The sequence below is a fragment of the Globicephala melas genome, chromosome 2 (genome assembly GCF_963455315.2).
Source record: "Globicephala melas chromosome 2, mGloMel1.2, whole genome shotgun sequence".
NCBI classification, from domain to species: Eukaryota; Metazoa; Chordata; class Mammalia; order Artiodactyla; family Delphinidae; genus Globicephala; species Globicephala melas.
In genome coordinates this window covers 19,801,893-19,814,948 of record NC_083315.2, presented here as the reverse complement: position 1 = coordinate 19,814,948, position 13,056 = coordinate 19,801,893, and the positions used below count along the sequence as shown (strand labels likewise).

Genomic DNA, 13,056 nt, shown 5'->3' with positions numbered 1-13,056 from the left:
ACATATGTCTTTATGGCGACTGGTACACAGTGTGAAATGCTTTACAAAACTTTTCCCCCCCAATTTTCATTTCCATGAGCAAGGTGTAAGCCTGTAAGTTTTACCTCAAACCCAGTAGCAATTTCTCCTAAATTCTAATTCAGAGACAAAAACTGGTTTAATAGAAGGAAGTCACCTGTACTGTTAATTATTCTGCTGCTTTATTAGCCTAAATTAGGCTTGGCCCAAAAGTTTTAGGTTCACCCTCATCTACTTGGGAGAATGGTGTTAAAACAGCTTAACTAGATTCTTTACTTAAGACAGAGATTACAGTGAGGAAAATATCGAAGTTTATGCTAAACACTAAATAGAGACCCTGAGAACCCAAATCCTCAGCATTTTACAAAAAGAAGAAAAAAATACTTTACCTTGTTTTACCAGTAGGATCTCTGTAAGTTGTTCTTTCAAGCTTGACCCATTTTCCTTCTGAAATTAACTAAAAGATCAGATAGTAAGTTGGGAAACTTTCAAGCTGAGCTGTTTTTTATTTAGTTATTTTTCCTTTCAAACTTTTTGTGGCTCTCAATGATCACGCTTCCCTCCCCAAAATTTGTGTCCAAGTTTTCTTTGTGTCTAAAGAATTGAAAGTTGTTTTTCTGATGGTGGGCCTGCTGTCCTGTGGAGTTTTGGAGGTAGGACTGAAGAGGTGAAAAGAAATGAGAGTTGACAAATTCTTGGGAGAGGGGAGGACGGGGGTACCTAGAAGGGAGCATGAGGGAGGGAGGGAGGGGTTTCTTGGGATGCTCCTAACCGTCTCTCCTCTGATCTGGGTGCCAGTCACGTGTGTGTGTTTAGGATGTGAAAACTCAGTGGCATCTGACTGTCAATGACTACACAGCAAAGCTGAATACAGGGATACCACGGCCAATGACTACATTTCCCATAATGACACATGGGTTTACCACCCAGTCTGAGGGGCACCCAGCATCATTTTGCCTGGATGCCAAGGTTAGGTTACCAGGACTAACTTACCTACAGACTATACTGACTGAGCACAAAGGTGCACTGTGTACATAAGGCAGTAAGTGGCTTTTTTCTTACCATTCTATCTGTCACTTGTCGCCAGCAGCAACCTAATAGTTATCAGCACATCTGTTCACAGATAACACAGAAAGATTTTTAAATCAAAAAGAATTCCAGGGCTTCCCTGGTGGCGCAGTGGTTGAGAATCTGCCTGACAGTGCAGGGGACACGGGTTCGAGCCCTGGTCTGGGAAGATCCCACATGCCGCGGAGCAACTAGGCCGTGAGCCACAATTACTGAGCCTGCGCGTCTGGAGCCTGTGCTCCGCAACAAGAGAGGCCGCGATAGTGAGAGGCCCGCGCACCACGATGAAGAGTGGTCCCTGCTTGCCGCAACTAGAGAAAGCCCTCACACAGAAACGAAGACCCAACACAGCCATAAATAAATAAATAAAATTAAAAAAAAAAAAAGAATTCCAGAAAGGTGTCAAGCTCAGAGTTCCAAAGATGAAGGATTTAAAGTTTATCCACTACAATGGTTCCTGTAGGAAGAGACTTTTTAAAAGGTAAACTGGATAACACACAAGACATACATTAGTTCTGGAATTTAGACCACAACTAACAACTTAGGTTTTTATTCTTCTTAAACACACATATTGAGACCACAAATATCTAACCAAGATGTGATACCTAGGGATGAAATGTCTAAGCCCTAAAACTCACATGATTTATTCTTCTACCCAGAGAAACTTTTAATAAAAATTGAAACAATAAGGTCCTACTGTATAGCACAGGTAACTATATTCAATGTCCTGGGATAAACCATACTGGAAGAGAACATAAAAGAGAATGTATATATGTGTATTACTGAGTCGCTTTGCTGTAAGCAGAAATTAACACAACACTGTAAATCAACTCTACTCCAATAAAAAATAAATGAAAAAAATAAAAATTGAGAATTTTAAAAATCAACAGTCAAAACTCACTTTAAAAACAGCCTCAATTTCGCTAATACATATAATTAAGAATGATACACCACTGCTCCCACACAAGAGCAAAATGCCCAAGTCCTAAAAAGGGAGCGGGAACAGTGTTTAAAACCTGTCTTAAAGAATGAAAAACAGGGGCTTCCCTGGAGGCGCAGTGGTTGAGAGTCCGCCTGCTGATGCAGGGGACACGGGTTCGTGACCCGGTCCGGGAGGATCCCACATGCCGCGGAGCGGCTGGGCCCGTGAGCCATGGCCGCTGAGCCTGTGCGTCCGGAGCCTGTGCTCCGTAATGGGAGAGGCCACAACAGTGAGAGGCCCACGTACCGCAAAAAAAAAAAAAAAAAAAAGAATGAAAAGCAATCATTTGAAACAGCAAATAGTCTATACATTTCTTTTAAACTCAGCTTAATATGGCGAAGGAGAAGGGAAGTAAAAATCAATGTATACCTCCTCTGAAATAATAGACTGCTTGGTATTTTGAGAATCTGCTGGTTCTTGTTGCTCCATTTTCACTTTATAGTCCCCAGGCTGTAAGAGAATGAGATGTGTTTAGGCTACATTAATTTTTCTGAATTACACATTTGTCCATAGGTCACTGGTCAAAGTACTTAAATGGCGGAAAAACTTGTGTCATCAAAGCTTGAGTTTCTCACGTGAAGACTTGGGAGAGCTGCCCCAGGTGGAACAGGAAACGCAAGGCCTCGGAAACGCCAGGAAAGAACAGAAAGCGTCCCGGTGAGACCGACCCACACCCTGCTATGCACAGACCTGGCCCTTAGACACAGCCTGAGATCTCCTGACTCCACCTTTAAAATGCTTTCCACGGGGAAACAGTACAAAGATTGTACACCATTCCCAACGCCCGCCCCTCAACTGCTGTCCCTTATCAACGCTTATCAGCGAAACTTTGAGTTGTTGGCTGGCTGCTTCTCCCTCCCCTTTGTCTGTGTGTGTGTGTGTGTGTGTGTGTGTGTGTGTGTGTGTGTGTGTGTGTGTGTGTGTGTGTGTGTGTGTGTGTGTGTGTGTGTGTGTGTTAAATGGATATACTATTCTAATAATTTAAAACTGAACAGTTCAGTGGCCCATTCAAAGTTTTAACGTGTCAACGTAACAACTGCACATAATGAGTTAACTAGAAGGAAGATGTGTTAGGAAAGGGCAGGCCCCATCCCGGGTGCCATGGGCTACTACTTTCTCCTGGCATATTCCCTCAATTCTGTACCCTGAATGTCTGAACATCTTTTTTCTACCCTCAAAGTTGATTGATAATCTGGCTGCATATACAATTATGAGCTGAAAATCATTTTCTGTCAGCAGTTTGGAGACACTGTTCAGGGTCTTGCTTCTAAGAAGCAAACTGGGGCTTCCCTGGTGGTGCTGCAGTGGTTAAGAATCCGCCTGCCAGTGCATGGGACACGGGTTTGAGCCCTGGTCCAGGAGGATCCCACATGCCGTGGAGCAACTAAGCCCGTGCGCCACAACTACTGAGCCTGCGCTCTAGAGCCCGTGAGCCACAACTGCTGAAGCCCGCATGCCTGGAGCCCGTGCTCCGCAACAAGAGAAGCCACCGCAATGAGAGGCCTGCGCACGATAGCGAAGAGTAGCCCCTGCTCACCGCAAGTAGAGAAAGCCCACGCGCAGCAACGAAGACCCAATGCAGCCAAAAATAAATAAAATAAATAAATTTATACACATATATATATAAAAAGCAAACTGGCTACTGCTAAGAAATTTGGAGTCACTCTGATTCTAGATCCTTTCCAAGTGACCGGTGTTCTTTCTCTGGAAACCTGCAGTTACTTACATCTTCACGGTGATGTTGGTGTTATTTTAGGGGATTCAAGTGGGTCCTTTCAATCTGGAAACTTCATTCTGTGCTTCCTCAACTATTTCACTGATAATTTCCTCCCCTCTGTTTTCTCTCTTCTCTCTTTCAGGAAATAATACTTAGCTGTTGGACTTCCTGAATCGGTCCTCTGTCTTGTCTTTTTCATTCCTATTTTCTGTTTCCTTGCTATTTTATCTACATTTCTCAGTGTCTATTCCAACCCTTCACTACCCTGAAGTTCCACAGTTCCTAACCTACCCCAGCTCCAAACTTTAGCTCCAGGGAAAATAGAAACCATCAAACAACAACTCTCTTACCAACCATCTTAGAAGGAAAAGTGTCTGCTCTGTTTCTTCTGGGACCTAAAGTGATAATTAAACAGCAAGTTTCCCTAAAACACAACCAACAAAACTTAAATAAACCTTCTCATAATCCTGTTCTCTGCTCCAACCTTGCAGGACTTCTTGAAAGACCAGATGACACTACTGTGTATCTTTACTCAGGCCATCACTATCTAGTCCCACACGTCATCCGCAAGCTGGAAATACAAGTACCTCCGATCCCTAAACTCCTTTACCAACCATAACCCATCCATCGCAAGTCCTCGAAATTCTACCTCTAACACTTTCTGAAAGTGTCCTACCCCTACTATCCCTGCTCTGGTTAAAAACCTTAATGTCTCCCACTTGGGATGAAATGATTTCCAAAACTATCTCCCAGACACTAGATTTTTGTTTACATTATCCAACTTTCAACATTGCTCACAGTTATGTTACTATAAAAACTCCCTAAAATCACTGACGCATAAATGAATGAAGGAAAAGAGTGCAACTGGCTGGCTAAGTCTAGAGAGCAACCTGTTTCTGAGAATCAGGTTGGTGTGGGGCCTGCTTAGGCTTGTTCTGAAGAAGAGTTCCTCGTCTACTGGTCTTTATCTAATTAAGTTAAACTCAATTTCAAAATTACCTTGGCACAAAGTTAAAAGATTCACACTTTCTGATTTCAAAACTTACTGTAGGGCTTCCCTGGTGGCGCAGTGGTTGAGAATCTGCCTGCCAATGCAGGGGACGCGGGTTCGTGCCCTGGTCCGGGAAGATCCCACAGCCGCAGAGTGGCTGGGCCCGTGAGCCATGGCTGCTGGGCCTGCGCGTCCGGAGCCTGTGCTCCGCAACGGGAGAGGCCACAACAGTGAGAGGCCCACGTACCGCAAAAAAAAAGAAAAAAAAAAAAAAAAAGCCACAGTAATCAAGATGGTGTGGGTACTGGCACAAGCATAGGCTACATATAGATGGATAGAATTGAGAGTCCAGAATTAAACCCATAGATGTACAGTGAACTGATTTTCAACAAGAGGGCCAAGAGAATTTTGGAGGAAAAGAACAGTCTTTTTAACAAATTGTTCTGGGACTAGATATACACATAGATAAGAATAAAAATGAACCTTTACCTAATACCATCTATAAAAATTAACTCAAAATGGATCAAAGCCCTCATTGTAAGAGCGAAAATTATAAAACTCTGTGAAGAAAACATAACTTTAAGTCTTCATGATCTTGGGTTAGTCAATTGTCTCTTAGATACGACACCTAAAGCTCAAGTGACCAAAGAAAAAACAGATAAACTGCATTTCATCAGAGTGTAAAACTTTTGTGCTTCAAAGGATACCATCAAGATAGTAGAAAGATAACCCACAGAATGGGAAAAAAGTTTGCAAATCTGATAGAAGACTTGTATGTGAAATATGTAAAAAACTCTTACAACACAATAATTAAAAGACAAATAGCCTAATTTAAAATCGGAAAAGGATCTGAACAGACATTTCTCCAAAGAAGTGTATACAAATGGCCAATAAGCACATGAAAATATGCTCAACGTCATTAGCCATCAGGGAAATGTAAATCAGCACCACAATGAGATACCACTTCACTCCCACTATGACGATTATAATAAAAGAGATAATAACAAGTGTTGGTGAGGATGTGAAGAAACTAGGACCCTAATATATTGCTGGTAGGAATGTAAAACAGTGTAGCTGCTTTGGAAAACAGTTCCTTAGAAGGTTAACCACAGAGTTCCCACATGACCCAATAATTTCACTCATAGGTATATAACCAAGTGACTGGGGGAGGGAGGGACTAGGGTACGGCATTCCTTTGGATGAAAATGTTCTGGAACTAAATAGTGATGACGGTGGCACATCTTGTGAATACACAAAACCTTCTGAATTTTATAATCATGAAGGTGAACTTTATGGTCTGTGAATTACATCTCAATTAACAACCACCACCATTGCAGTCTTAAAATTCCCAACAGGTAAGTGTGTAGGATAGTTGGGTTATTGACTGTCACCCTGGGTCCAAAGGCTGACAAAGCCCGGAAGACCAGTTTGCAGAGTTCTGCTCTGGACTCAACAACACTGCGTTGCTAAACCACGCAACCATTTTACTGTCCGCTCGGTGCGCATTTTGTCTGATGCTCAGTACGTATTTATGCTGTATTATTAAAACATTATGAACATTGTTGCTCGCACATTATTTTGTGGGCGAACTCAGGAATTACTCTGGCAAAGAAGCGAAATTTGAGGTCTGAGGTGAGGAAAGATGACTATATGCTAAAGAAATAAAAATACCCACTTAATGAGGATGAGAGAAAGAAATGCCTGTACATCTTCACACTCACTGAAGCAGAGTGAAGGGGGGAGAAGGGTGCTAATCTATACAGAGTGATCAGGAAAGGCCTCTTTAATTCGGTGACAGTTGAACAGAGGCATGAAAGTAATAAAGTAGTAAGGTACACGTACGTTTACATACTTAGAGACAGCATGTGAATTATACGCATACAGCATAAGGAAACAGGCAGCTATTCCTCTGAAAGTACCCCAGACGGTAATTTATTAGGTAAACTTTTAACTGGCATTGGTTTACATCAGACAAACAGTTTACATTATTACAGGCAATCACAGTAGAGTGCTGCCCCAGATGAAAACGAACCATAGGTTAGTTACATAAACGGCTGGCTACCCGTCTCCACCTGAGTGTTCTACATCCAGAGAAAAGAACTTTATCCACCTAGATTTTTATCTTCTAGATTTCCATTCCCTTCTATTAACAACATATACATCAGAGAAGGAAAGTTTCCTCCACTTCTAGTTCTGACATTTAAGAGAAAGTAACTCTCAGGCAACCAAGCAACCCCATTTAGTGCACAATATAGAATCTGTCTAGAACGGTACAAAACACTCGGATTAAGTCAAAATTTCTACCTCCTTTAAAATGACATTCCGACTCAAACTTCCTTTTTTTTTTTAAACATCTTTATTGGAGTATAATTGCTCTACAATGGTGTGTTAGCCTCTGCTCTACAACGAAGTGAATCAGCCATACACATACATATATCCCCATATCTCCTCCCTCTTGCGTCTCCCTCCCATTCTCCCTATCCCACCCCTCTAGGTAGACACAAAGCACCGAGCTCATCTCCCTGTCTGACACAAACTTCTTAAAAGCAGAGAACTGCAGTCCTTAAAGGTATACGTGCCAACAGAAGAGCAGATAGGCAGAGCAAGATAACCTCTACGAAAAGATTCATAATCTGGATTCCCAGGAGACAAAATGTCAGTAACACCTAATTTAGAACAAGAGGTCCTCCTATGACCCCCATGTGAGTATCTTTAGGGGCAAAGGGGCATGTAGTTCCTTCAGATTTACACGACACTTTAAGGCATTTATGTTATCTGCTGGGTCTTTACAGCTGCCCTCAGATTTTCAAAGGGATTGTTAGTGGGCTAAAAAGGTGAAAAAGCCCTATTCTGAAGGATGGTTCCCCATCCACCCCTCTTCATCTAAATTAGCTAAACTCAAGTACAAAACAGTCCCAGTAATCAAAAATCGACCCTCAGTTGGCAAATGCTAAACTATTTATAAGCAGTTGTTTCAAACAGACTGTATTTTAAAATGTTTAAGCTAAAATGTTAGAGGTCTAGAAAAACAAAAAACAAGCTCCAGACATAAATTACAAAAAAAGAAAGAAAAAAGTGGCTAACAGGGCTGGGCCTCTCGAGGGTAATTACTTAGAATGCAATCAGCCCCAAGGGGGAACAGTATTCTCTGGCAATCTATGAACTGTGTTAAAAACAAAAATGGGATTAAAGAGTGATTTCAGAAGTCTATTCTTTACCACGCGATTCCCAAAATGTTCAGGATTGTGCAAGCACGTCAAAAGTATTACTGAAACAGAAAAAGAACATTATTCTTAGTACCATTTCAGAAACAGAAGCTAAATAGTGCGGTGTGGGGCTGGTCACCAGCACAGCTCTTCAGAGACCAGACAGCTCTCCACGCCCGGCTGCATGCTTGTCTCCAACATCACTGTGACACAGCTTTCCTAAGCCAACCCCATGCTATTTCAAGATTTAAAAGTAAAATTTAATTTGGGCTTCCCTGGTGGCGCAGTGGTTGAGAGTCCGCCTGCCAATAAAGGGGACACGGGTTCGTGCCCCGGTCCAGGAAGATCCCACAAGCCGCGGAGCGGCTGGGCCCCTGAGCCATGGCCGCTGAGCCTGCGCGTCCGGAGCCTGTGCTCTGCAACGGGAGAGGCCACAACAGTGAGAGGCCCGCGTACCGCAAAAAAAAAAAAAAAAATGTTATCCACTTCGTTAGCTAGAACTTAAGGTCATCTACATTTTGCTAATAGGTGTATGTTATACGTAAAAAACCCCACAAAACCCCCATGTACATAACGCTGAGTGTTCTAATTCACATAATCTGTTTTAACCTACTTCGGTTTGAGCAGAGAAGGTCTATGATGTGTCAGATGTGTGATTTTTCCAGGGCACAAAAAACTCCAGTGAAGGAAAATGTCACAGGATTCTTTGAATTCCTGTACAGTGTCGGGCAGCAGCGTCTAACTAGCTTTGTGAGCGTGGGCAGTTCAAAAGTTCAAGTATACAGCAAGTGCAAAGTGACCACTATTCCTGCCCTGGGGACCTTATATGCAAATAACCAGAAGGGCAAATGCCTGCTAGAAAGATAATGCAATACCAGGGTGTTTTAAATGAGGCACAAATCACATCCACTTGGGAGGCAGGGAAAATAGAAAAGACTTTTAAAAAGCTACTATTAAAAGGTAGTTTGATACTAAGATATGATTTAGAGACCAAGAAGGCAGGGCAAGCATTCTGAGTAGAAGGAACCACAGGAACAAAAGCAGAGATACTAACTGGGGGAAGGGTTGAGAAATCACAGGAGAGTTTGGCAAGCCCTGGGGCCCTCAACTTTTCCCTCCCTACGCCCTCCAAAACAAACAATCAAAAAAAAAAAAACCAAACAAACCCCACATATAATGGATGATATTAACAAACACATTTCCAAAGGCTTACACAGATTCGGCTGGATGCCCGCCCCTTTCCCCCAAATTTGCTGGCAAACAAAGCACTCAACAACCTTAACCAGCAGGCCACAAACTCCTGCTGCTAGGCACGTTCCTCTTGGATTTAGCACTTACAATTCTCCACTGAAGGGAGGAAGATAAAAGATCACATTTTCACAAACTTGTGTATTTGAGTATTAGGAACAACAGCTGGATTAAAGTTAAGTGGGAGTAAGATTCAAGAAGTTAAACTGAGAACCGCAAAAGTCAGGCTGTAGGGTTTGCGCCCAGGCTCTCATCATTCACGTATTGCGATACCCGAGTCCCTGCAGCTTGCTGAGCTTGCAAAGTGAAGCAAAAATCAGAGCGAGAAATCACACATTGGTTAATCTCTCCCAGCTAACAGCTGAGTATTGTAAACACCATCTATACTCAACCAAAGATGTAGGAGCTCAAATCGTAAGCCAAAACTTCTGATTGACAAATGAAGGTCAGGCAGTTGGAACAGTTTAATAATTGAATAGAGAAATCAACAAGGCAACTTGAAAGAAATTAAGTGGGAGATCAATTTTTGCAAAAAATAACGATTGTGTTGTTAATAGGCATGTCTAAAATGCTATTCTACAGTCTTTCAGAAAAATTACACAGAAAAGCCTCATGATTTATAATGAACGAAGTACCATTAGTTTTGTTATATTTCATAATCTTGGTTAAAATCATAAAGCTTCAAAAATTTTAGTTTTTTTAAAGATAATATTTTGATCAGTCTTCTTTTGTACCATCTATGGTAAAATTTTGGTAACCACATCAAATGGATTAACTTCAAGTGAGCTTTTCTTTGCTGACAATTAACCTCACATAACTTCCTGCAGTTGCTTTGTCAATGATGCAAAGCCACTGAAAGCTTTCTTTTCTTGTAGGTGTAGGGGTTGGATGGGCAGGGAGGGACTGACATTTTACTGAAATTATACTTGGTGATTTATGATCATTAACCAAGTGATTTACAATCATTACCTTTAGTTCTGGTTGAGCAAGAGTGAACTGATTGTAATTACCCCTTGGAAAAGTTAACTGGTTACAGCCACAGAGTAACAAGACCAGTAAAGAACCTCTTCATAATTGCCCAGGAAAGAGATAACATAGGTTTGGACGAGGGTGGACCAGGAGCAAGCAGATTTAATTCCTTGCAGATGAGACTTTTTTACTTTTCCTAAAACAGTTTCTGGGGAAGGGGTTTCCAAAGCTAATTCCAAGAAGGAGATGATATTAAAGAAAACTGGGAGAAAGGGGTGGTACAGTGTTCAAACTTGGAAACACTGAGTTTGAGATGTCGGTAAGATATCCCAAGTGGAGAAAACCAACAGGCAGTTGGAAACACTAATCTAAATATTAATTATATTATGGATTCAGAGAAGGAAATGTTTTTTCATTATTTAATTTGGAATTGCTCAATTACCCCCCTATCACTTTGGTTACAGATATTTTTCGGCCCTCACGAGAAAAAGCAACAATTTCCACTGTTGTAAAGGTTTCATTGAAGAAACTTGATTAATATAAACAGTTGATGGCTAAATGAAGAAAAGGTAAACATGGTGGCTAATAAATAATGAAAGCGGGGCTTCCATGGTGGCGCAGTGGTTGAGAGTCCGTCCACCTGCCGATGCAGGGGACACGGGTTCATACCCCGGTCCGGGAAGATCCCATGTGCCGCGGAGCGGCTGGGCCCGTGAGCCATGGCCGCTGAGCCTGTGTGTCCGGAGCCTGTGCTCCGCAGCAGGAGAGGCCACAGCAGTGAGAGGCCCGCGTACCGCAAAAAAAAAAAAAAAAAAGAAAGCGAATTTAGCTGTACCCATTCAAAATACTGGAGTGTCTGTTTGTAATATCAATTTATTCGATGCTGGTTAAATGTGTAACAAGTTACTTAAAATCAGCTGTGAGTAATACTAAAATGTCAGCACTTCTAAAATATATAGCCTGAATAAAAGACATCTGCATCAAATCCCTTCCCTGTAGTGTCTATATTTAAGTTTACAGACTTAGCTGCTTCTTTACAAATAACTGCAATTCTCACCTCAACCTCTACACGCAAGTTTCTTGGGCTTCCTCCCAGACTGACTACGTTCCCAGTTTCTACTTTCTCCTATACATCTATTAATTCCTATCTTCAACAGAAAATACCTTACCCAAATTAACCCCATCAGTGCTAACATTGCCTTCAGCTGCAACTTGTTTATTTCTAGGTCACATCAAAAACAAATATTTGAGTGACCACTCCATCCGGTATCAAGTCTCTCTTAGATCTGGCAGCCTGGCACCATTCTCCCAGCATCTATGGAATATTGCTTCTTTCCCCCATCAAAACAGATAGGATTGCGTAATCGTGGATCTCAGAAGTGCTACCGACCCACTACCGCCGCCCCTGCCCCAACATACTCTGCTTTGAAAATGTGTGTTTAAAAGCTCTGCTCCCAATTAAACCACTTAGGAACACTTTTTGAGCAAAACAAAACAGGAAACAACGCATATTCCCGGTGTGTGTGGGGGCGGGGTTCTAACGCCTAATGGGCAGAGAATCCTGTAATTATACGAATGAATACCTTTCTAAAGAGGCTTGTAATCGGTGGGGTTCTCACCTCTTTCTAATTTAAAACGACTTAAGATGAGCCAGTAAGAATGTGCAATTTTAAGGAGCTATCCGAAATGTGCGCCCTTAGGCAAAGGTGCCTGGGACAAGCCCAAGGCACGTAACTGTACGAAGCAAGGCTAGGTTTAAAAGGCGTTTCTCAGCACCTAATCATTTCTCTTTTCATTCATTTAAAGAAATAAATAAAAGCGAACTTTTTCGTTACTCCACTTTCTGACCGCCATCTGATACGCCCTTACGAAAGGAGTAGGGAAAACAGACGATAGGGTGATAGGCGACGGACGAAGAAGAGGGAAAAAGAATGGTATAACAAATTCGACTAGCATTCCTTACAGTCTTGTGAATCCAGCATGGCATGGGTACGGACACGATCTGGCTGTGTTTTTGCAAGCTGCTACTTTTGAGAGGCTAGAATAAATAAACTTGACGCTCAAAGGCGACACCTCTCCTTTCCTCTGTTCTCTCAAATCTACCTCCTCTATTCACCTCCAAAGTCCAACTCCCCAGGACCTTACAGACGGGCTCGTTCCCTCTCTCTCACAACCCTCCCCCACCAGAGAAGCGGGGCCATGCCTCCCTTTGCAGATGCCTCCACCACTGCACTCACGCTAACATTTCACTGATGTGTCCTACTTTCTGTACCCCGAGTAGCCCAGCTCTTCCACCCCGGTTCCTGGTTTGCCTCTGAACCTGCCCTCCTTTCCGCGCCTCGCGGGACGCGAGCTGGGTTCGCAGCCGGGAAGACGCGCTCCGCTGCCGGCGTGCTCCAGGTGTGCTCCCTCCCTCCCCCGCCAAAGAGACTCTGCACTTGATTGGCCCGCGCCGAGTTACCTACTCCCAGGCGTGGGGCGAAGGGATGGGTACTCCTTTAGGAAGGGGGAGGAAAGGAGAAAGCACGGGTCCAAGGCAGCCGTCTCAGGAGATGCTGGGCTACTGCGGGAGCCGCAGGCGCGCCTCGCGTTGATGAGCGAGGGTGCGCGCTCGCCCCCTCGCGGCACCCGTAGCACCCCCGCTGGTGACCTAGCCGCAGAGGATTACCTTCCGGGGCAGTGCGCGGCTAGACGAGAAGAGGAGCCCTGCATTTACAATCCTCGTCTCAACAGTTTCGGAATTCCTCTCCCGTGGACAGAACTCTGTGTGTGTGCGTCTGCGTGTGCGTGTGAATGTACCCTAAAAAAGCACGCCCCAAGATTCTTTCTCTCCGCTCCTTCTTCACTCCTTCCTCCT

The 13,056-nt window shown here is 43.1% G+C and overlaps 1 protein-coding gene across 6 annotated transcripts in view; it reads right to left on the bottom strand.

Moving 5' to 3' along the window:
* NUDT5 (nudix hydrolase 5) overlaps positions 1 to 13,056 on the bottom strand; it is a 26,638-nt gene extending 13,582 nt beyond the window's left edge. For 2 of the 6 annotated variants that reach the window (XM_060293282.1, XM_070044820.1), the window contains exons 1-3: positions 12,665 to 12,805; positions 2,438 to 2,518; positions 408 to 475 (exon numbers count right to left, since the gene is read on the bottom strand). In XM_060293282.1, the coding sequence (XP_060149265.1) occupies positions 408 to 475; positions 2,438 to 2,497 (128 nt within the window). In that variant the 5' untranslated portion in view covers positions 2,498 to 2,518; positions 12,665 to 12,805. Of the gene's footprint in view, positions 1 to 407; positions 476 to 2,437; positions 2,519 to 3,605; positions 3,621 to 3,794; positions 4,979 to 12,660; positions 12,806 to 12,867 lie in introns of those variants that run through there. The other 4 variants (XM_060293286.1, XM_060293283.1, XM_060293284.1 and 1 more) reach the window with 4 other exon arrangements.